The sequence below is a fragment of the Podarcis muralis genome, chromosome 2 (assembly GCF_964188315.1).
Source record: "Podarcis muralis chromosome 2, rPodMur119.hap1.1, whole genome shotgun sequence".
Lineage (NCBI taxonomy): Eukaryota > Metazoa > Chordata > Lepidosauria > Squamata > Lacertidae > Podarcis > Podarcis muralis.
Window position 1 is genome coordinate 115,519,478 of NC_135656.1, and position 25,142 is coordinate 115,544,619.

Consider the following 25,142-nt stretch of genomic DNA (forward strand, 5'->3'; position numbering starts at 1 on the left):
CCAGGCATAAAGGCTTGGGAAATAATATACAAGGAATTGAAAAGGATATTCAAAATAACTTTTGTAAAACAAACCAGAAGTTTTTCTTTTGGGAATTATAGGGACAGAACTACCTAAACTGTATAGAAATTTATTTATGTATGCTACTATAGCAGCAAGAATGTTACTCGTCCAAAAGTGGAAAGAAACAGAAGTCCCAGCAAAGGAAGAATGGATACAAAAACTTATGGAATATGCAGAAATGGCGAAACTTACCGGAAGAATAACAAATCAAGATCAACAAACTTTTTATAAAAGAATGGAAATGGTTTATTGAATATTTACAGATAAATTGCAATCAGATAAAAACATTAGCAGGATTATTGTAATAACCTGCAGTTTCATAAGAGTATATATTTAAAGAAGATGAGTAAATAAGCAAATTAAATGAATTTGGATATGCAGAAGATACTAAAAAATAAATTTAAGGAACTGCAGAAAGGGGGGGAAGGAAGTCAAACTTCGAAATGTTAAATCAATGTTAATGTAAAACTAATGAAATGTACAAACTTTAAAAGTATAAATAAAAACTAAAAAAAGGCTTGCAGGGCTACTCTGCCTGGGATTCTCCAACTCTTGGTACAAAGAAGGGTTGGTGTTATTAATATATTCCCGTCCCCTCCAGTGGAAGAGGGCTTTGGGAAATGGGTTCTTCAGAGTGTTATCGGAGGGAGACATTTACAGCTGATCTTAAACATTCAATCTACCCTCACATCTACAATGGCCCTGATTCCAAAATCTCTTGTCCACTTCCCCCTTCCTCCATACACTTAGGAGCAACCGTTTGGATGTTTTTAAGCACTCTGAATTCCACCTCAGGAAACAATATCCTAAGAGATTTGGGACCAAAACGGATTGCGGCCAATGAGAAAAGGAGGTATACAGTCATGGGAAAAAGAAAGTACACCCTCTTTGAATTATGTGTCCTTACATATGAGGACATAATAAAAAACATATGTGCCTTAGTAGGTCTTAAAATCAGGTAAATACAACCTCAGGTGAACAACAGCACGTAATACGACGCATTGTGATTTATTTAACAGAAATAAAACCAAGATGTAGAAGCCATGTGTGAAAAACGAAGTACACTTTTGATTCAACAGCTTGATTCTCCACCTTTATCAGCAATAACATGAAGTAATTCTCTTCTGTAGGACTTTATCCATCTCTCTCATTGTTGTGGAGGAATTTTGGCCCATTCTTCTTCACAACGTTGCTTCAGCTCATTGAGGTTTGCTGGCATTTGTTTATGAACAGCTCTCTTAAGGTCCCACCACAGCATTTCAATTGGGTCGAGGTCTGGACTTTGAGTGGGCCGTTGCAACACCTTGATTCTTTTCTTTTTCAGCCATTCTACTGAAGATTTACAGGTGTGCTTGGGATCATTGTCCTGTTGCATGACCCAGTTTCGACCAAGCTTTAGCTGTCAGGCAGATGGCCTCACATTTGATTCCAAGATACTTTTGGAGTTCGTGGTCGACTCAATGACTGCAAGGTTCCCAGGTCCTGTGGCTGCAAGCCCAAATCACCACCCCTCCACCACCATGCCTGGCAGTTTGTATGTTGTTTGTGCTGATATGCTGTGTTTGGTTTTCGTCAAACATGGCACTGTGCATTATGGCCAGACATCTCCACTTTGGTCTTGTGTGTCCAAAGGACGTTGTTCCAGAAGTCTGGTGATTTGTTCAGATGCAACTTTGCAAACCTAAGCTGTGCTGCCATGTTCTATTTAGAGGGAAGAGGCTTTCTCCTGACAACCCTTCCAAGCATATTCAGTCTTTTTCTGATTGTACTGTCATGAACTTTAACATTTAACATGCTAACTGAGGCCTGTAGAGCCTGAGATGTAACTCTTGGGTTTTTTGCAATTTCTCTGAGCATTGCACGGTCTGACCTTGGGGTGAATTTGCTGGGACGTCCACTCCTGGGAAGGTTGGCAACTGTCTGGAATGTTTTCCACTTCTGAATAATCTTTCTGATTGTAGAATGATGGACTTTAAATTGTTTGGAGATGGCCTTGTAACCCTTCCCAGTTTTGTGGGCAGCAACAATTGCTTCTCTAAGAGCGTTGCTGATGTCTTTCCTCCTTGGCATTGCAGTAAAACACAAATGTGTGCATTCAGTTTTCCCCGCACTTGGTGCACAGATATGGCTTCTCTCCCTTATGGGTCCCCTCATGGGCCAAAAGACTGGAGCTCTGGCTCAAACTCTTCCCACACTCTGTGCATTTGTACGGCTTCTCTCCCGTGTGCCTCTCATGCACCGAAAGACCCGACCTCCGGTGGAAGTTCTTCCCGCAGTCCAGGCAGGTGAATGGTTTCTTGCCAGTGTGGGGCCTCTCATGCGCCATGAGGGCTAAGCTCTGGCTGAAGGTGGGACTTCCGGCTAAAGCTTTTCCTGCACTTTATGCAGTCGTTGGGCTTGTCTCCCTGGTCATAAGGAGGAACAGGGATGTCCTTCTGTTTCCCGTGCCCACCTGAGTCCTGGCGACTTCCAGATGTTTCTACCATCTCATGGATGTCCCAATTGTCTCCTCCAAGGGCTGCTCCGTCTGCCTCAGATTCTTCCAGGCTGAGCTGGTCCTCGTTCTTCTTCTCACTCAGCTTTCCATCACCTGCTGAGAGAAGCAGAAAACCTTGATGTCATGAATCCAACCCTTGAGCTTTGTGGCGTTGCAGCTAATGAAACCTTCAGCCATGGAATTAAATAACAAAGGGCCCCAAAGAACAGAGCTTGGGGTCACCTTGAAGACTAACTAATTTATTATGACATAAAGCCAAGAACAACTAACATGCCTCCCTCTGGATGTTGTTGAACTCCAGTAACCATCAGCCCCAGTCAACATGGTCAATAGCCTGGGAAGATGAGAACTGAAGCCCAGCAAAAAACTGGAGAACCACAAGTTCTGTCCAACCCCTAGACTAGAGCCCAACAGCACATGCATGGAAGCATCAGCGCAGCACAAAAAGCAGAACTCGCATTAGGAATCTTTCAGAGAGAGATCAAAAAATAAAGCTGCCAATAGCACAATGTAATTATGGTGTAACTACAATTGAAATGCTGTGTATGGTTCCTGTTGCTGCACCTAAATTTTTTTTTCATAGAGTCTTGAACAGCCCTATGCCTTCCCTCATGGTGAGGAAAACCTAATAAAAGTTACTGAAAAATAATAAAGCATTGCTGATCATATGAAAATAAAAAGAATGTAACATTAGCTTGTCCAGTTCATGCAGGTTAGCAGATTTCAAGTGTTCTCGGTGCAGTATGCACAGCCCCTGATAAGAGCATCCCTGAACATGTGCAGATTGCTTCTCTCTATATCAAGAATTCCTAAGGAAGGAGTGGGGAACCTTAGGAAATGTGGCTGTCCAGGCCTCTCTATCCAGCCTTGGGAAGTCTCCCACTCTTCTCTGTCCCCACCCCACCAAGGTTTTTACATTGCTGAATGCATCCCTCTACTTGCCTGGTGCAGAGTTAAGAAAAGAATTATCTGCCCCCTGCAGAGTTGGAATGTAGTCTACTACAGAAGATGTAAGGGTTAATTTCACTGATCTGCCCACTTTTGCCTGTGGCCTCACCTAGAGATACCGTATTTTTCACTTCATAAGACACACTTTTTCCCTCCTAAAAAGTAAGGGGAAATGTGTGTGTGTCCTATGGAGCAAATGCAGGCAGGAGGCAGGCTGGAAAAGCCCCTGAGAGCCGCGCACACGCTCCGCGTGGCTCTTGTGAGCTTTTCCCCAGGAGGGAGAAGGGACTGACGCGGCCAGTCAGTCCCTTCTCCCTCCTCGGAGGGAGAAGGGACCATAAAAGCACCATAAAAAACATGAATGAAATTCAAACAACATATAAGTACAACGACAAAGGCTAGTGTTTTCATGGGAACTTAGGTTTTGTTGTACCTGCTGTGCAGCACTTTGATATTTTATGTGTGTGGACCATTTACAAACATCTTAAACAAATCAGTACAAATGTATGTATAGTCCAGAGGCTGGGTAGCTATAGCCCTCCAGATGTTGCCAAACTACAACTCCCATCATCCCTGGCTTTGCTGGCTGACCGGCACTGATCTGGAGGAGGGCCCCAGGCTATCCACAGTCATAACCAGAGCAAGCTGCTGGTAGAAGTATGGGAGCCAAGTCCTGCAAAATAGGTTGACCACTGTACATGCAAGGATGCTAAATCTATGAAGAACACACAATACACAGATATTTTTAAAGTGACACTTTAAAGATATATATGTATTCATGGTTGTTTTTTAAACTTGGGGTGGTATCCCATGGTTATTTCTACTGAGAGCTGACCTACTGAAATTAACTGACATGACTCATTTTGGCCCGTTAATTTTGATAAGAATAATTTAGTCAGCCACATGACAATTTGTTTCGATTTCTGAGAGTCAGACTGACATTCCATAATGATTTATTTATTTCCATCCAAAACATATCCTGAGATTGGGCTTCATTCTGTTTCAGAGCTGGGGATCTAGTCCCCTTCTCCCCCCTCGGTTTGTATTCTGGTGGGTGGCAGGCAGGCGGGGAAGGAGATCAGGGTGCTGTAATAATAATAATAATAATAATAATAATAATAATAATAATTTATTATTTATACCCCACCCATCTGGCTGGGCTTCCCCAGCCACTCTGGGCGGCTTCCAAAAGAATATTAAAATACTATAATACATCAAACATTAAAAGCTTCCCGAAACAGGGCTGCCTTCAGATGTCTTCTAAAAGTCTGGTAGTTGTTCTCTTTGACATCTGATGGGAGGGCGTTCCACAGGGCGGGCGCCACTACCGAGAAGGCCCTCTGCCTGGTTCCCTGTAACTTGGCTTCTCGCAGTGAGGGAACCGCCAGAAGGCCCTCGGTGCTGGACCTCAGTGTCCGGGCAGAACGATGGGGGTGGAGACGTTCCTTCAGGTATACTGGACCAAGGCCGTTTAGGGCTTTAAAGGTTAGCAGTTTTCCCCTTCGCACTGCCGGGTCTTCGCTTCTCCTGTGTCATTTCAGATTCCTCCTCTGCAGGGAGAGCTTCTCCTTTTCCCCAACCGCCCCCTTCCTCCTCCATCTCCATCAACGCACCTCTTTTCTCTCTCTCTTTCCCTGCACCAGCCAGCCGCCGCCTTGGTGATGCAACCTCCTTTTCAAGTAAACTCTGCAGCCCAAACTGCCCAGAGGCTAGCAATATTTATAAATAAATCTATTTTAAAAACCCCACGAAAGGGAAGGAAGCCCCACAAACCACCGAGTTTCCTACCACCTACAGGAAAAGGCGATGGGTAGATTTCTTCCCAGATGTCCAAGCCTCTCTGTAAAAATGCAGCTGTGCCGATTTAACCCTTGGGATCTCATTCTTGGGGGGGGAAAGGGCATTGCCCAGGGCGGGTTACAGCGATAGAAAATGCAATTATAAACACACATTAACCATTACAACGACAAATTACATACAAAAACAGGGAAGTATATAAATCCACGCTTGCAACACTCCCAGGCTGCCACACCCCCATTTCCTCCAGAAATGGGACAGTCCTGTTAAAATAACTATTACGGGCACGTGCAGAGAGCACTTCTTGTCTCAAAGCACACCAGCAACAATGTTTTCACAGCGCAGCGTTGCACCGTCTCCCTTTCGCATCTCCGCAGGGTGACATTCCTCAAAGGGCTAAGGAAACGGCAACCGGTTGCCTAGACAAGACCCGGAAGCGTAAGAATGCTCCGCGCTTCCTGTTCCTGCGCGTCTCGATGGTCCGGGCTTGGGCATCGGAATTGGAGATTAGCCGAGGTTGCCCGCAAAGGTGAGTTGGGAGATGGCGGAGGGGAGAGCGAGAAGTTAATGGAGACGCTTCCTTCGGGCTCTTTGCCTGTTTCTGCTCGGGGTCTGCCCTGCAAGCAGCGCTCCCGGGGGCCTTCTGCTGAGAAAAGCTGGGAAAGGCTCAGAAAAGGGCAGCCAGGAAAGATACAAGGGGGTTGGAGCAGTTCCCCAGTGATGAAAGGGTGCAGCATTTGGGGGGCGGAGGGAGTAAATGGAGAGCCGGGAAAGGGGTGCATCAAATTAGGCACGGCGTTTGGGGGGAAGTGGCTGGAGAGACGTTTTACTCCGCCTTTCATGAAACCAGAACTCGGGGCCAAGCTGAGCGGTGAGAGATGCAGGACAGACAAAAGGAAGGAGCATGTAATTGAACTATGCAGCATGTAATGAACTATGGAGTTCACTGCCGCAAGAAATAGTGATGGGCACCGAGTTATTATTATTAACAACAATAATAGAATTTATATACCAGCCTATACCTCGGGGTCTCAGGGGAGTTCACAGAATAAAATCAAGATATAAAACCACAAAATACCTAATAAAAAATAAAATCAGCAACCCATTACCCCCCCAAACCCCCACATTTTAAAAGGGCATAGGATGTAAATCGGATCAACCAAATGCCTGGTTAAAGAGGATGGATTTAAAAGAGGATTTGGCAAATAAGACTATCATCAACACTAAGGACACAGATGACTCTGTTTCAGAGCACTCATAAGTGCTCTGAAAGCACCTATGAAGGGCGTGGACAGGGTTGAAGAAGTATGCAACTTGGAGGGAGGGTGTGGCCTGGGGGAGAGACCCAAGGGCCAGACAGGAGGGCATTTGGCCCTCAGGCCTGAGGCTTCCTACCCCTGCTATAGACAGTGAGCAAGATGGGCCGTTTGTGGCTTCTGATGTCCTGTCATTTCAGAAGATGCATTTCAACTTTTGTGTGGCTTTCCTGTGAAGTCGCCTGTCACCCATGATTATGTAAATACTCCCATTAAACAGTTAGAAAATGATTCTGTTCTGAGATGCTGATGTTTGCTCACACCCTAGTCTTCCCTTGCTAATACACAAAGGGAAGTGTGCAGCTGTGGGAGGGAGAGTCCCAGGCTCATGATATACCAGACTGATAAAATTCATTCTGAAAGGGGAGCTTATAATAGTTTATGTCTTTTAGATACCTTGGATATATGGACTGCCTCTGTTAATCTATGTGTTTACATTAGGACTGATGGACCATTTTTATCATCGGTGTCAGCAATGGTTCATTATCCTTTTCTTTCTTTTTGGTATATTTGCAAAAAGAAATGCTGAAAAATAAAATAAGAAAAGATAGGGGTAGACAAACACAAGCCTTGATACATATGGCTGCTATTCTTGCATCATTGACCTGTGGTGGAACACACATACAAACCTCAATTGTAGAGGGGCCCTTAGTTTGTATAATTAAAGTGACTTAAAGCACAATCTTGTCCTAGTGCAATAAAAAAAAAGAGAAGGAGATTTATAGTGGTTAGGGAAATGAGGAAAATGCACCGAATAGTGTGGGATAAACAAATGATTAACAGGGAGATGTATAAAAAACACTACACAAGCAAATGGCCCTTGTGGTCTGTTCCAACTCTATGATTATATGAAATCAGAGAGAATGCTTGCTGTCATATTATTGCCTCACAAACAAATTGGGATGAATGCTCAGTAAATAGGTGGTCTGGAGGAGACCTAACTTATCTTAGGATGCCAAGATTTTGCTATAAGCATACAAAACCTTTCACTCATACAGTCATACCGCTGGTTAAATGTGCTTCAGGTTGAGCGTTTTCAGGTTACGCTCCGCGGTGACCCGGAAGTAATGGAGCGTTACTTCCAGGTTTCGCTGCTCGCGCATGCGCAGACGCTCAAAATGATGTCACGCGCATTCATGGAAGTGGTGACCCTTGCACGCACAGACGCGGGTTGCATTCACTTCAGGATGCAAATGGGGCTCCGGAACGGATCCCGTTTGCATCCAGAGGTACTACTGTATTTCAATTTTATTTTATTTTTCCTCAGACGCTGCTACCAGGAATAAAAATGGAGGAGCAGGACCTGCCAGGACCCAATCCAGCAAAGAGATCAGAAATGAGAGGAAAAGGCTCCCGTGCTGTCCAAACTGGGACTGCCAGGGAGTTTCTAGCTGAGACAACCCCGGGAATAATTAAGCATGAGCTAAACAAGGGGCCCCACCAGAAAACTCCACAGCAGGGGTTCCTGAAATCCAAATGGTCTATGCGTTCAAGATCAAAACCCTCGCGGCTCTTTCAGTCCCAGCCAGGGTTGGATGATGCTAATGACTTCCAGGCCTCCTTCAAGGCTGTCATTGACACCAGCCGGTGGCCAACAGGAGAGGGTGCGTCCCGTCGAGAAGCCCGCAGGGCCCATCAAAGGCTGGATCCTTTTGTGAAAGTGAAGGAGGAGATTCTGGATGAGGAAACTCTCAGCTTGGAGATTCGATGTCTTCGCTTCCGGCATTTCGGCTACCAGGAGACCGAGGGGCCCCGAGTGGCCTTGAGACAACTCCGGGAGCTTTGCCGCCAGTGGCTGATGCCTGAGAGGCACAGCAAGGAGCAGATCCTGGAGTTGGTGACCTTGGAGCAGTTCCTGACCGTCCTGCCCCTGGAGATGCAGTGCTGGGTCCGGGAATGGGGCCCAGAGACCTGTACCCAAGCGGTGGACCTTGCGGAAGATTTCTTGCTGAAGCCTCGCGAGGCCGAGAGGCCAGAGGAAAAGGTGAACAAAGGTTGAGCGAATTGACCTAGGAGTTGTGACAGCTTGGGTCGTCTATGAGTGTGGAAAAGTTGGTCTGGAAATGTGTCTTGGTAAACACAGTTCAATAACACAGACTGTGTCCAGAGAGAAAAGTCTTGATAACACTTTACTAAGTATACTGAACAAAATGGTGTATAATTTGAGGAGAAAGGAAACAGAGGTTTTGTGTTTCAGTTTGGGCCTTGTACAGACTGCAGAGAGACATTCAGTCAAACATACAGAGGTAAAACTCCCTCGGAACTGCACAGCCAACCAGAGCATGTGGTATCTCACTAAAGATAATGCAACTGCCTGGTTGCTAAGTAATAACTCCACTTGTCCCTCTCTTGGCTAGTTGACTTTAATGCTAATCAAATTAACCCTAAATTACAAACAACCCCAGCAAGCATGACCAATAGCCAAAGCATGACGGGAGACGTAGTTTAGCACTATCTGGAAGGCCAAAGGTTCCTCATACCTGATACTACTTTTCAGCCATTCCATTCCTATCTGCTCCAAATTCCATTTTATGTGGAGAAAAATATTTTATGTTATTTAAGCCATTCGCTATCAATAGATCTTGAAGCAGTTTACATTGAAGTGGTTTACATGTTAAAAAATCCAAGAACGTAAGTTTAGAATAAAACACTTTCAACAATTTAAGATGAAGAAAATCCAACTACACATAGGTCCCTCTTTCCGAACACAATGCGCTTCCCAGGAAATCACCCTTTAGGCAAACGTTCGCATAATGAGCTGACAATTTTCATTATTTCTTATGGGAGCATTTCTAATGTGTGTTCCCACCATACTTTCTTCCTAAAATGGCTGCAGCCAACCAGCAAAAGAGGGGCAAAGGAAAAACTGGTTTCTCTGCTGCTCCCTGGTTAGTCCGATTTCTTTCGCCATGGTTTCTACTCCAGCAAAAGTACAAACAAGCAGGGAAGTGGGCAAACTCCATCTGTTCACATATCTGAATCAGCCAAGTGTGCAGCGAAGCTTGGGTATAACTCTCTGTGTAAAGAGAAGTGATTTTTTGCATAATGAGCAGGTAGATGGTGGGTAGGGTTGCCATATTTCAAACTGAAAATCCAGACAGAAAAGCTGTTGAGTTTTTTGGGCAAAATGCCATTTTTGAGCTATGCCAATATGGGTTGCCATATGTACGGATTTCCCCAGACATTTTCCCGATTTCCACTCGGACACTGCTGCCGACTGCAGTATCCCGGTTATGTCAGGGAAAATCCAGTTGTATGGCAATGCTAATAGTGCAGCCTGAATATACATAAACAGTGCAGTGCAATATCTGTATACGCAGCAATAATCGTATCAGTGTTTAATTATATATATTTTTTTAAGTGTGTGTGTGTATGGACCACCTCTCCCCACATGAACCAACCTAGACTCTGCTTTCATAATCCAAGGCCTTTCTCCATGTGCCCCCTCAGAGAGGGAGATGTGGAGAGTGTCAGCATGAGACTGGGTCTTCTTAGTGGTGGCTCAGTGCTTATGTAACACTCTCCCCGGCTACACATGTCTGGCAATATCACTATATTTCTTTAGGTGCAGGCAAAAATGTTTCTCTTCAGCCAGGCCTTTTTCTAATCTGTAGCCTCCCTCAGTGGGTGTGATTTTTTAGCTTTTACAGTGGTACCTCTGGTTATGAACGGGATTTGTTCCGGAGGCCCTGCCGTATCCCAAAATCTACGTAACCGGAGGATTGATTCTACATACACGGTGCCACAGAGCGCTTCTGCACATGTGCGAGCGGCAAACCCACTTCCGGGTTTGCCGCGTTCGCAACCTGAGAATTACGTTACCCGAAGGGTAACCTGAGGGTCCACTGTACTGATTTAGTTTTATGTAGGTGACATATGTGCTACTTTTGGTAAGTCACTTTGAGTTCCTTTTTGTAAAAGTGACTAATAATTTTTTTAAGTGACTAATAAAACTAATAATACAGATTTAACACCTACAGTTCTAAATCTTTTGTTTTTCTTTGGTTTCAGATATGGGGGCCTTTCACAAATGTGGCCATTCATTCGCCCACGTCAGAGGAGGATTCCTCAGACACTGCTGAAATGCAGATTTGCACAGAGGTCAAGGAGGAAGCAGATGAGATCGACTTGCTGGGTCAAGATTTAGGTTTGAGTCCTTTGACTATGAAGCTTCTTAGCTGGTGCTGCTGGGGATTGAACGTGGGGTCATCTGCATTCAGGGCAGATGCTCTACCATTGAGTTAGGACCTTTTCCATTCTAAATCATGGTATTCAGAATCTTCTGTCTCATTTCTTGATTCTCTTATTTATTTCTACAGATGACAGGCACGAACTGGAAGATGCAGAAGGGATCTTTGAAGAGGAAACAGTTGAGCAAGTAGTTGTGGCTGGAGTATCCCCGGAAAGAGCCAAGGGAGATTTATTCCAGGATTCTGAAGTCGACAAGAGACCTGGAAGCCAGGAGGGGCAAGAAAATCGCCGGGACAAGCACCCGAGGAAGGCGGCAAAACCATCAGGGCAACGTGAGGAAGGCAACAGGGGCTTGAACCAGAATACCTTCCAGCACGGAATCCGCCAGATCTTTGATCTCCTGGAGAATCAGAAGCAGCAGGTGAGAGAGAGGCCATACAAATGCACGTACTGCAGGGAGAGTTTCCAGAACAAATCCCACCTGTCCATTCATGAGAGGACCCACACCGGAGAGAAACCGTACGAATGCCTGAACTGCGGGAGGTCGTTCTCCCAGCACTCGAACCTCCTGAGGCACGAGAGGACGCACACGGGAGAGAAGCCCTACAAATGCACCGACTGTGACAAAAGCTTCAACCAGAAGGCCACCCTTGTCATCCACCAGAGGACCCACACGGGAGAGAAGCCGTACCAGTGCTCAGAGTGCGGCAAGAGCTTCAGCACCAGCTCCCAGCTCATCACCCACAAGCGGATCCACTCAGGAGAGAAGCCGTACCAGTGCTCTGACTGCGGCCAGAGCTTCAGCCGAAGGCCGCACCTCGTGGTCCACGAGAGGACCCACACCGGAGAGAAGCCCTACAAATGCACCGACTGCGGGGAGAGCTTCAGAAACAGCTCGGTCTTCAACGTTCACAAAAGAACCCACACGGGAGAGAAACCGTACAAGTGCTCCTACTGCGGGCAGAGCTTAAGCCGGAGGACCAACCTCATTAAACACGAGAGAATCCACACGGGAGAAAAGCCCTTCAAGTGCCCAGAATGCGACCTCAGCTTCCGGTCCAGCACCTTGCTGAAAGCTCATAAGAGGACCCACACAGGGGAAAAACCGTACAAATGCCTGGAGTGCGAGAAAAGGTTCTGCGGTCTCACGGGTCTTCGTAAACATAAGAAAGTCCACACCGAGAAACAGCCATAAGGGTGGGCCTGAGGATATAAGCAGGGCTGTGATGAAGTGAAAGGGGTTCAAATCACAGGCGCTGGCCTTAACTGGCCTGGGAGCTGAGCATCTTAAGGACCACCACCTTCTGTTATGTGCCCTGCTCACACTCTTCAACATCTAAGGCCCCACTCTATGTACTGCTGCCAAACAAAGCTCAGCGGACCTCTGTTAAGAGCAGAGCCTTTTTTGCAGCTGCACCACAGTGCAGAATGCCCCTGCCTCAAGAGGTTCTGCCAAGCCCGGACACTGTGCTCATTGAATCCCCAGGCCAAAAATTGAGGTTGGTGTGGCACTGCCCCATTCATCTCGATTGAGTGGCCTCTGCTGGTCAAGAAGGAAGCAATATGCGGTTGTTTCGATTGCATGATCCTTAGTTTTAGGCTAAGTAGGGCATGGGAACTAGAGGGTTAAGCCAAAGGCCTCGTAGAAAAGGTGGGATTTGAGGGTGGCTGTTGATCCATTCCTGCCTGTAGCTCAATTTTTTATTATTAGGGGTGGCTGTGTGTGTGTGTCTCCTGCTGGGAAGGGTCTTGGGTCATTTCACCAGCTCCTGTCTTGTATCATTAGACCAGCTCCTCTGGTGAATTTTTGCATTTATTAGTTGCTTTATATTGTCTTTAACCTTTATTTGTAAGCCACTTTGAATAATCATTGATAAAGAGGAATTTGAGTTACTGCTTTGTTGTGTGTGTATCTGTGTATGTATCGTAATCAGAGAGGTAAAATTTCTGGAAATTTTGAGAAAAAAATGTTTTCCCCCTGTTTCCCCCCAGAAAAAATAGAAATTTTGGGGAAATGGGGGAAAAGTTCAGTGTGGAGTAGTTTTACAAATTGTGTGAAACGCAGTGTATATAAAAATATTATGCTTGCAATAAAACAGGTAACCACCCCCACTTTCCCTCAAAAGCAACAAAAAAAGCAAGAAACCATCAACATAAAAAATAATCAGATTTGCCCCTTAGCGCCAACAGCAAATAAAGTTAAGGTCCACCTCAATATTTAAGCTCCATAGAAGGTCTACCCTTTGAGTGATGCTTTAAAAAGAAAGAAACAGAAGACACAACATATAAATGCAGTTTATTCTGTCTCATTTTCTGAACTACTGCTATCAATTTACTGACCAGACTATAGGTAAACATTATGCTGTGACGGTGGAGAACATTATAGTGGTACCTCGGGTTACATACGCTTCAGGTTACATACGCTTCAGGTTTCAGACTCGGCTAACCCAAATATAGTATCTCGGGTTAAGAACTTTGCTTCAGGATGAGAACAGAAATCGTGCTCCGGCGGCGCGGCAGCAGCAGGAGGCCCCATTAGCTAAAGTGGTCTTCAGGTTAAGAACAGACCTCCAGAACGAATTAAGTACTTAACCCGAGGTACCACTGTAAACTAAACTGGAGGCTTTTCCCTGCAGTGCCCCCTAGTGGCACAAATGCATATTTCTCCTGTTTGAGAGCTACATTGAGAAGTAAGTACAGTGTTACTTGAATTCTATTCCAGAATTTGCTTGTCTTCAGCTGAGAGAACTTGCAATAATTTAAGACTTTACAAAAAGTCTCAGAAATCTTTCATTAAGGTCTTCATGTTATATAGTTTGAATACCTTCTCATAGATAAAGTATTTATCATTGGAAAAGAACATATTCCACACACTTTCCCCCTATTTTTTTTTGGGGGGGGGGAATGGCTTCGGGGGGGAAATCTATCCCGTCAGTCCCCCCATTTTCCTGGTTTTTCCCCAGGACTTTCCATCACTAATTGTAATATATTGGATGCAGGAGGAGAAAATCAGGGTATTGAAAGTAGAAACTAATTTTAGACCTAATGGTCTGACAGGGCTCTTTAGGGTATTACATCACTTTCTTCGTAATGTGGTAAGTGGGGCACCGCTCAGCTTTCTAAGGGCTTTTGCACGAGGTTAAAAAATAAGAGTAGAAGGCCTCCAGCTTCCTAAACTGTCTCTATGCTTTAAACTGCACTGACCCCTCTTTCCTTGGAAGTAGAATGGTATTCTCAGGTTGCAGTTAAAGGCCCATGCCAAACTAGGATACATTCACAAAGATTAATGTCTGTCCTTGCACACAAACTCCATCTGCCAGGCTTGCTGCCTTGGGGGGCCCTCCTCATTCTGCTGAGTGGCGGCCCTGGACATCTGCCCATAATCTCGCCCCGAAGGCACCACAGAGCAAAGGGATGGGAGCAAGAAGAGAGATGGGCAGAAGTAGTTTAAAGGTGCTGGGAATTGTAGTTCTGTGGGGAGTGGAACTACAGTTCCCAGGATTTGGGAAGGCTTTGAATACATGAGGTGTCTGCAGTCTAAGGCTGCTTCCAGACACCCTGTTTATTGAGCATTTATTCTGATTTGTTTGCCAGCAGGTAAGATGATGTGTCAGAGCAAGGGTTACCCCACACTTTGCAGTGCGTTGGGGAAACTCATCATTTTCCTTATTGCAAAAAGTCCAACTTTGGGGGGGGGGGCTTGTTGCACAAGACTCCCCCAAACCACTTTTGGGAGGGGAGTGCCAGAGACTCTGTTCACAGTCTGGTGTGCAAGTATAAATATAGCAATCCTGAAAAAGAATGCCTACACGAAAAAAAAGTACTTAAAAGTGTGTAAAAGCCAGTGCAGTTTTGTTTGTGGCAGAACCTTTGTGAACTTGATCTCTGTTAGGAGGCACCCACCCTGTAAATTTAAAGCAGTCATGGCTTTCCCCTTCTGCAATCTTGGAGACTGCCCCCCCCCCGGGTGCTGGGAATTACGGCTCTGTTGCGGGGTCTTCTAGCAACTGTCAGCACCATTAGCAAGCAACATTCCAGGTTTTTGTGGGTGAAGCCATGGCTGTTAGAAGTGCTTTAAATGTGTACTGTGGAAGTGACCTTCCTCTTTAATGTTCCACAACCTCCTTTGACTGAAATGCAAAATGCATTCAGCACCATTTTGCATGTAGGCAGTTGGTTGGGATGGAGCGGGACACGCAAGCGGAAGAGGAAGGAAAGCTAGCAAAGCATTTTTAAAGAAAATTGTTCAAAGGTATTTCCTCAAAATATGGGCACTGATTTACGAGGGCCAGGAATTAGGGAAACAAGGACTTCCATAGCTTATTTCATGCATCTGATGAAGTGGGCTTGAATCTGTGAAACCATAAAGGTAAAGGTAAAGGGACTCTGCTAGGTTGGCAGGAGCAGGGACCAAGTAACGGGAGCTCACCCCGTCGCGGGGATTTGAACCATATGTCACAACAAACTTGTTAGGGCCCCTCCAGCATGGTGGTGGGGTTTCTGCAAATGTGCTTTTGCAAAATGTCACTGGTACAATGATAGTGCGTTTGGTGGCTGATTTATACTGAACATCATTCCGCTTTATTATGCTATTGCATTATTGCTGCCAGGAGGGGCACTCCTGCACTATTCTAGCACAACAAAAGCAGGCTATTAAAAAAACACCAGAACGTTTGTTGTATGAAAAGTTAGAAGAATTCAGCAGGAAGCTATGGTACATGCAGTGCTTTTTTTCTTTTAAAAAATAGGTTTAGGGGTACTCTCATTTTTCTGCTCATATTGAAATATGAGGCCAAACTGTAGGGGTATGCGTACCCCCAGCAAAAAAGCACTGGGTACCTGCACAGATTGGAAACGAAGCAGTGTGTCTACCCCAAAACGTTTGCACATGTAAACAGTATTGAAACAACCCTGATAGCATCATGAGCACAAATGCACAAGGAAAAGGTCATCTGGAGAGGACCTTAGGTGACCATACATCTTAATGACATGACTACTCCCAAAGAATCCTGGGAACTGTAGTCCACCCCTCAGAGCTAGAATTCCCAGCGCCCTTAACAAACTACGGTTCCCAAAGTTCTTAGGGAGAATCCATGTCCTTGAAAAGTGTTAAGGTGCTCTTTTAAAGTGTTACAATACTTTCTTAAATAACACAGCAGTAGCTAACCTGCCTGAAAACAGTCTTCTTCTAGGGCTGAAGAAGACATGGGTTCCAGATACATGCATCTCATCACCTTTCGGAAACCAGATTCCCCCCCCTCCGCGCGCGCGCTTAAGGCCCCCAGCTATTTGCATTCTGTGCAGGATCTTTCCGCCCATTCGTCCCCCTCGTGTTGCAGGGGCTTCAAGGGGTTAATGTCACAGAGCTGTGACTCCTAGACAGGGCCAGAAAAAGGGAATTCATTTGAAGCTGCAAATGCATTCTTCTTCCTGCCCCCCCCCTTCTGCTAGCTGGCTGGGAAGAAGAAACAGCCTTTTGCATGCATTTTTAAAAATAATAATAATATATTGATTGCATTTTGGAGTACAGATTGCCACAGCTGCAGCATAACTGGAGAAGTGAGTTAAGAAACGAGGGTTTTTTGGGGGGGGAGGGGGGATCTCCAATGGAAAAGAGGGAGCCAATTGGGGAACAGGCAGCAGCAGGAAATTTGGGGGAGAGGTAGTGGGCTTCCTCACCTTCCCATTTTGCAGAAATGCAAATAGACTAGAGAAGACATCCCTCTTTAGTCCGCCTTTGCAGCTGATTCACCACCGCAACCACCGCCTTGTCCAAACCAGGAGCAGTGGAAGAAAATATTTGTTTTTTAGAAAAACACGAGGGCCATTGAATGGGTGGCGGAGTGGGTGGTGGTGGAGAGAAGGCAAGAGTACTTTTAGGGTCTCTGTGCATGTAGCTCAGCGGTTGGAGAGCAGAAGGCAATAGGGACGTTTCCTTTAAACAAGCCAAACCATTGTCCTGCCTGTAACTTGGCTACTTTGCAAAGGCACCATGCCTTTGAGTCACAGGACTTCCTCCAAAGAATCATGGGAACAGTAGTTTTAGATGCTGGGAATTGTAGGCCTGCAAGGGTAAACTATAGTTCCCGGGAAACTTTGGCATGAGGGAGCTGCGTGCTTTAAGTGTATGGTGTTTAAAGCATCAGTGATGGGGAAGTAGTAGTTTGCTGGACTCTTAACTCCCATCAACATCTCTGACCTTTAGTTTGTCTTTCTGATTTGTCCACAAGAACATGTGAAGCGCACTTTTGTGGCAACTAAACCTTTGGGTTTATGAGCTGAGTTTGCACCCCTGACCGGCCATTAAGTTCTCTGGGTATCCTGAGGCCATCCATTTTCTCGCCCCCTCTCTTTTTCACCTTACCCCATCTTGCAACGTGGTTGTGAGAATAAAACCAAGGGAGCCCCAAGCACTTCAGACTGCAGCTATTTGACAAAGAAAAAAATCCCTGCACTTAGAAACCTAATATGTCAGTGAGAAGGCAAGGCTAGAACGCTTATCCCTGATGCACTAGCTTTCTGTGTGCAGGGATGTGCTTATTTGTTCTTGTATGAGTGAGCATTCCCTGATGTGAGGCCTAGCCCACAGTCTCAAGAGGCACACTCCAGACATAGGACCATGCTAAACTCTGTGGGGATAAGTAGATCTGTACATCTTTATGATTAGCTCAATGCTACTTTGAAGGAGAGATGTAGTAGAGGTGGGCTGCATTCAGCTTTAGGGCTGCATTCCTTTCTGTGCTGCCTTATGAGTGTCAAATTTTACCTTTACACAGTACACTAATTTCTAAGTAAACTCACATTCCCATCTCCAGCCTCATTGAGGCCTGGGGTTCCTCTCCCCTGCTATTATAGGTACACTACAGCGGTCCGCTGTAATTGTTCGGGGATATGGTTTTTCTCAACATTGCACTGCCCCACTTCATTTTAACACTGGATTTCTTTTCCAGAGCTGCTGCCAAGATTTCAACATGGAGGAACAAGACCTTGCAGGACCCAAGCAAGCTGGGAGGAGATTGGATGAGGTAGGAAGAGCCCGTGATGTCCACGGGGAGAGCACCACCAAGTCTGTGGCTCAGGCACCGCTGCAAGGCGTTAAGCAGGAACTAGAAGAGGGGTTGCTGCAACAAGGCTGGGGAGCCCAGTGGTCAGAGTTCCTGGGCGCGCCACAGCCCTCTCATTCAACATGGACAAACTTACGCCCCTGGTCAGGGCCTGGCGCCAAAGAAATCCCAGCCTCCAGAGCAGCTGAGGCTTGCCGCTGGCCTAGCCGGGAATACGCAACCCAAACCGCGGCAGGTCCTGGTGATGAAACCCGCGAGGCCTACGAAAGCCTGGACTTCGCTGTGAAAGTGAAGGAAGAGGTCCTGGACGGGGAGGCCCTCAGCTCCGAGACACTGCACCAGCGGTTCAGGCAGTTCTGCTACCAGGAGGCCGAGGGGCCGCGAGAGGCCTTCAACCAGCTCTGGGAGCTTTGCCGCCAGTGGCTGAGGCCGGAGAGACACACCAAGGAGCAGATCCTGGAGCTGGTGATCCTGGAGCAGTTCCTGACCATCCTGCCTCTGGGGATGCAGAGCTGGGTCCGGGAGAGCGGCCCAGAGACCTGTTCCGAAGCGGTGGCCCTGGCAGAAGACTTCTTAATGAGGCAGCCAGAGGCGGAGGGATGCCCACCAAGAACTCATGCCAAAAGAGCCAGGGAGAGCTGCAGGCTGCCTTGGAATGTCTGTGTTGGGCTGCTTTTTCCCTGGGGTTGGGGGTGGGTTGGAAATGTGATCTAGAAGGGCTCATGTCAACCCACAGCCCAGAGGCCGCAAACCTTTTGTGGGGGCCAGCGGGCATATTCGGAAATTCGAGAAAGCGTCGTGGGCACCAGTCACAAAATGGCTGCTGCCGGGTGCATAGCATAACAAAATGGCTTCCATTTGGGGTTATAGTGTAATACAGAATGGCTGCCACATCTAAACATAGCTGTCAACATTTCCCTTTTTTTAAGGGAAACTCCCTTATTCCGAATAGGATGCCTCGCAAGAAAAGGGAAAAGTTGACAGCTATGCATCTAAAAGAGCAGAAAAAGAGATGGGCCCCCCAAAATGTGGGCATGTCTACCTTTAAACCATTTGCACCAGTGGATAACCAGCCAGAAGCTCTTTGCACCTCTCCTCTGTTCAGAATGAAAGGGAGATGTCCACTTTTTGTGTCCATTGAAATATGGACATGTGTAAGGGGCTGTATTTGGTATTGTGAGAGGCCAAGGCAGTACAAACCCTGTCTCTCTGTAATAGACCGGGGCTTGGGGTGCAGTTGCTGATTTCTGCTTGGGTAGAGAAACTCACTTCACTGGGATCTCTGGTTCTCCCCCCCCCCCCCAGTTAAATTCTCTTTGCGTCTTAAAACTCTTCTCACGTTTCCGTTCCAGATGTCAGAGCCTTTGGAAGACATGGCTGATAACACCACAGTGACGGCACAGGATATGTCGGACCTTGTGAAGCTGCATTTTGCCTCAGATGCCAAGCAAAGGAGCGATCGGGAGGCCATCTTGCTGGGTAAGTGCTTGAGCCTGAAGCAGATACTGTTAGCATAATAGAATCATAGAATCTTAAAGTTTGAAGAGACCCCAAGGGTCTTCTAGTCCACCCCCTGCAATGCAGGAATCTTAGCTAAAGCATCTATGATAGATGGCCATCCAGCCTCTGTTTAAAAACCTCCAAGGAAGGAGAGTCCACCACCTCTCGTGGGAATCTGTTCCACTGCCGTTTTCCCGAACCTTTAGTCAGAATCTCCTTTCTTGCAACTTGAGGCCACTGGTTCGAGTCCTACCCTCCAGAGCAGGAGAAAACAATCATCCTCCCTCCTCCATGTGATAGCCCTTAAGATATTTGAAGATGGCTATCATATCTCCTCTCAGTCTCCTCTTTTCATACCCAGCTCCTTCAAGCGCTCCTCATAAGGCTTAATTTCCAGGCCCTTCACTGCTCTCCTCTGCACGCGTTCTGGCTTGTCAACAACCTTCTTAAATTGTTGTCGGAAAGACGTCTTGTGCACTAAGGGCAAAGCCCTTCTCCCAGGCGTGGGTCTTGTTGTAGTCAAAATGGCATAACTCAGGCTCAGGGCAGGTGGATTGGCTGGCAGGTACACCAAGGTTTGCAAAGTTTGCGGTGGGCAGGGGGAGGGGAGAGAGAAAAGGACTCTAAACAGGGCAATAGGGGAAACAACTCAGTGAGGACTGAGCATGCTCAGTGAGTACGTAAGGAAGGCTGGCAGACTGCTGGGCAGAGTGAGACAAAGAAAAAACATGGAGAGGGAGAATGGAATGGCATAGGAGTCCACACACTGGACAATGGTCCATCTAGAGAGCCAGTGTGGTGTAGTGGTTAAGAGCAATAGACTCGTATTCTGGGGAACCGGGTTCGCGTCTCCGCTCCTCCACATGCAGCTGCTGGGTGACCTTGGGCTAGTCACACTTCTTGAAGTCTCTCAGCCCCACTCACCTCACAGAGTGCTTGTTGTGGGGGAGGAAGGGAAAGGAGAATGTTAGTCGCTTTGAGACTCCTTTAGGTAGTGATAAAGCGGGATATGAAATCCAAACTCTTCTTCTAGTTCAGTGGCTATGGGAATGCTGATTTGTTTACCTGCCCTTCACTATAAGGTTGCAGAGCGGGTCACGACAATGGAAAACGCAACATAAACAGCAATTTAAAACAAATTATTGCCACAAGATAGGGGCAGACTGAGAAGTCTGGAATCCAGAACAAGGAGCGTCTTTATTTATTTATTTACAGTGTAGTCCTGTGCAGGTCTACTCAAAGGTAAGCACCACTGAGCTCAATGGGGCTTACTCCCACATACAACCTTGGTGTGTGATAGTCATATCAACAGCATTTCCTACAGAAAGCTTACATAAAAGTAAAACATTGCAAACTGTAATGATCAAGAAGAGGTTTTAAAAAACAGAACACCAATTTAAAAGCTAAGGATTAAAGCAGCTCCAGTCAGCAGCAAGAGGAAAAACAGTGGCAAACAAGGACAGGGCGGTTGTAAAAATAACAACAAAATATACAATTTTTTTTGAACATTCTAAACTACTAAGTACTATTATTTTACTGACATTGCGTACCCAGGCACAGCAGGATTGTGTACATCGTTCTCCCTCTTCCTCTCCCCCACTTCAAAAAATAATCATAACTACCTTGTTAGGTAGATCAGACTGAAAATAAATGACTGGCTCAAAGTCTCCCCTTGAGCTTCATGATGGTTTGAACTTAGATCTCCCCAGTCCAGGTCTGACACCCTTAAGAACTATACCATAATTGGCTTTCTGATACAGCCTTCCTCAACCAGGTGCCCTCCATATATTTTGGACTATGGCTCCCATCAGCCCCCCCCCAGCACAGTTGCTGATGGGAGTTGTAGTCCTAAAACATCTGGAGCATAGCTGGTTGTTGCAGGCCGTTTCATTATGATGCACTGTGACTCATGAGACTCCCTTTATTCTGCCAGGCGAGGATCAAATGGAGACAAAAGAGGGAGGTCCACAACCTGTGGAACTCAATGAGACATCGTTGGGAAGAGCCAAAGGGGATTTCCCCCCGTTTCATGTTGAGGGAGAGGCAGCGCCTGAGTGTCAGCCAGAACCACGAAGTCTCCAGGGAAACCATGCCGGGAAGGAAGCAGAGAAGGCCTTGCTTTGTGAAGGAGGTAATGGAAACTCGCACGAAAGCACAGCTAACAAAGGGATGCTCAGGAGCAAAAAGAAGTGCACCGAGTGCGGAAATCTCTGCGAGGTCTTTGACCTCCCCACGAACCAGAAATCACAAACGGAGGAAGAGTTTTACATCTGCCCCCGGTGTGGGAAGACCTTCAAGAATGGCGTATCCCTTGCTCCACACCAGGGGACCTCCGTAGCCGTAGCAAAACCCTACCCGTGCTCGGAGTGCGGCAAGAGCTTTGGCACCAAGGCTGCCCTCCTGAAGCACAAGGGGACGCACACGGGAGAGAAGCCCTACGTGTGCTCCGAGTGCGGGAAATGCTTCACCACCAGCTCCAACCTGATCTACCACAACATCGTCCACACGGGGGAGAAGCCGCACAAGTGCTCCGAGTGCGGGAAGAGCTTCCACTGGAAGTCATCCCTCATCACGCACGAGAGGACCCACACGGGCGAGAAGCCGTACGAGTGCCCCGAGTGCGGGAAGAGCTTCGGCAACAGCTCCCAGCTCCTGCGGCACAAGAGGGTGCATACGGGAGAGAAGCCGTACCACTGCTCGGAATGCGGCCGGAGCTTCAACCAGATCGCTTCGCTTATCGCGCACAAGAGGATCCACACGGGAGAGAAACCTTACGAGTGCTCGGAGTGCGGGAAAGGCTTCGGCACCCGGACGAACCTGATGATGCACAAGCGGGTGCACACGGGGGAGCGGCCGTACAAGTGCTCCTACTGCGGGCAGAGCTTCAGCCAGAGGACGCACCTCATCATCCACGAGAGGACCCACACGGGCGAGAAGCCCTACACGTGCTCCGACTGCGGGAAGAGCTTCAACGCGAAAGCGCCCCTCATCACGCACAAGAGGACCCACACGGGCGAGAACCTCTACCAGTGCTTCCAGTGCGGGAAGAGCTTCAGCACCAGCTCCAACCTCCTGAACCACAACATCATCCACACGGGGGAGAAGCCCCACAAGTGCTCGGACTGCGGCAAGTGCTTCAACCGGAAGTCGTCCCTCATTACGCACCAGAGGACCCACACCGGGGAGAAGCCCTATGCGTGCTTTGAGTGCGGGAAGTGCTTCATTTCGAGCTCGGACCTCACGAAGCATAAAAAAGTCCACAGGGGGAAGCGCTCGGCCATCGCGGAAAGCGTCATGTATAGCCCGGCGCTTGCCGAACCCGGTAGCGTTCAGCCGGGAGGGCAGCCTTGCTAGGCCCGAACAAAGGGGAGAAGCTGTCAGGCCTGTGTCCTTTTCAATACCAGTCTGCCTCAGTCACGTATAACAGTGAGAGCCAAAGGTTCTGGTTTTAATGTGCTAAAATAATAACGGATTTCTGAGGCCGGGAGGAACCCTGCGTAGAAGCTCTCGTCAGGTTCCCCATCCCTGCACCAGAGGAAAAGATGCAAGTTTCTGAAGAGGATCACAGCTTCACTTGATGTTTCCTTATTTTCATGACTCACTAGAATAGATAACGTACATTCTGGGCTATCGGAAATGTGACATTTGGCACCTGAAATATGCGTTCATGGTTGGTGCCTAAAAATAATAATAAAAACGTGATAGGCCCCAAACCCTTGTGCATCATTTAGCGCCAATATTGTCGCAGCTCTGTGGATTTATATTATCCAGGGGGTGGCATGGGGAGAGCTGTTTCAGTGTGACAGAATGGGACACTTCAGAATTTGTCATGTTTTGAATACAGTGGTACCTCAGGTTAAGTACTTAATTCGTTCTGGAGGTCTGTACTTAACCTGAAACTGTTCTTAACCTGAAGCACCACTTTAGCTAATGGGGCCTCCTGCTGCTGCCGCGCCGCTGGAGCACAATTTCTGTTCTCATCCTGAAGCAAAGTTCTTAACCTGAAGCAATATTTCTGGATTAGCGGAGTCTGTAACCTGAAGCGTATGTAACCCGAGGTACCACTGTATAGCTATTTTATACATATATTTCTGTTCTTTCTTTTTTACCTGTTCTAAGCTAGTAGGCTGGGATTAGCTAGGAGGGCCATGTCTGTGTATTAGCTGTAGATTTCTAAGTTATATTGTTTGTTTTCCTTTATGGAAACGGAACATTTCAGCTTGTCCACTTCCACACACTGTCTTTGAGTTCATTGGGGTGCTGCCATTCGTCAGTTAGTATTATGGGTGTGCCTCCTTTATGGATTTGTGCGCACAATGCATTTAAGGTCGGGGTGCCTTTTTCTCTTTAAGGCACACTGTTAATTCCACATTTCTTTTTCACTCCTTTTGTAGCTTCTACTTTATTATGTCCCCTGAAGTCTTGACGACTCACCTGACCACAGCTTCAGTTTTGTGATGTGCTTATTGTGAGATGTTTGGTCAGTTCTGGAGTTTCCAGATTCCTTATTCAAACAAATATTCATTGTGAGAAATCTGTAAATAAATAATAAGTTTGAAAATTGTGTGTTAAAAAAAAGAAATCTTTAAAATGTCTGCATGTAGGAAATAAGTGTGCCTAAGGGAAAATATATTCTCCCTGAAATGCTAGTTTTCTCTTAAGTTTTTTTCCAGGGAGGGCAGTCCTACATCTGAAGCAGGACACCCCTGAGACGGTTTGACTCTGGGCAAGTTCATATTTTTAATTTATACTTCATAAAATTTATATGCTGCTTGATTTTAAGGGGGGGGGGAAACCCTCAAAGCAGTTTACAAAAAGAATACAGTAAAAGAATATTATAACAAGAATTTATAATAAAATTATAAATAAAAACAGCTTTTTAAGCCATTCAAAGAATAATTAAAATCAAAGCAAAACTAATAATAATAATAATAATAATAATAATAATAATAATAATATATTTATACCCCACCCATCTGGCTGGGTTTCCCCAGCCACTCTGGGCGGCTCCTAACAGAATATTAATATTAAAAACACGATAAAAGACAGATAACAGATTTTATAGTTTGTTGAAACAGCAGACACCAAAAAGACAACAGTGAAGGCACCAGTCTGATATGCAATTATATGTTGCTGCTGTTAGTGTTCTAATACTATTGGGTTTTTATACTGAGCTCTTTGGATGAAGGGAGGTATATTAATTTAATAAATAATATTTTTAATATATTATATTAATTTCCCAGTGTACTTACTTCTTTATATCCCTCCCTTCATCCGAAAGGTGGCCAGAGCGGTATAAGAAGGAGATATCAGCAGCCTTGGGGTTTTTTGCAAGATTTACTGAAATGCATTTTTAAAAAGGAAAAACCCTTATGGGAGAGCCTAAAACACACATACACATCCTGGGGGTGGGGGGTAAGAAATGAGCCCAATGAAGACTGAACCTGCTCAGGGGCAGAATGATGCTGACTGGCAGTTGGGAAGGGAGAACAGAAAACCGGGGGAAAGGGGGATTACTCAGTATCGGGCAAGGTAAGCCTGTTTAAGACCCTAGTTTGGAGGTGGGGGGCAGAAACTGGGTTCACAGCTCAGTGAGAGCATTTGAACAGGTGCCACATTCAATTCTCAGTGGCATTTCCAGGATCTTTCTGTCTGAAACTCTGGAGACCTGCTGCCGGCCTGTGTCGACACCACTGAGCTAGATGCACCCAAGGTTTCTGACTTGGCACCAATCAGCTCCAAATGTTTTTCCTGGGGAGGGACCGA

At 46.4% G+C, this 25,142-nt stretch overlaps 1 protein-coding gene across 1 annotated transcript; it reads left to right on the plus strand.

Moving 5' to 3' along the window:
* The first annotated feature begins 5,725 nt into the window (after positions 1-5,725).
* LOC114591016 (uncharacterized) lies at positions 5,726-23,937 on the plus strand. Its single transcript, XM_077923564.1, has 8 exons — positions 5,726-5,834; positions 7,889-8,605; positions 10,633-10,768; positions 10,941-12,004; positions 16,267-16,371; positions 17,763-18,533; positions 19,229-19,355; positions 21,310-23,937. Exons 2-8 carry the CDS (start codon positions 7,910-7,912, stop codon positions 22,728-22,730), a joined length of 4,320 nt encoding a protein of 1,439 aa, XP_077779690.1. The 5' UTR covers positions 5,726-5,834; positions 7,889-7,909; the 3' UTR covers positions 22,731-23,937.
* Positions 23,938-25,142: the final 1,205 nt, after the last annotated feature.

Bases quoted from the DNA above. Each gene is read 5' to 3' on its own strand.
- LOC114591016 (XM_077923564.1), top strand. From the start codon at position 7,910: ATGGAGGAGCAGGACCTGCCAGGACCCAATCCAGCAAAGAGATCAGAA. The intron at 12,005-16,266 runs TAAGGGTGGGCC...TTCTGCTAGCTG, and splicing joins TCCACACCGAGAAACAGCCA to GCTGGGAAGAAGAAACAGCC. The intron at 18,534-19,228 runs GTCTGTGTTGGG...TTTCCGTTCCAG, and splicing joins GCTGCAGGCTGCCTTGGAAT to ATGTCAGAGCCTTTGGAAGA.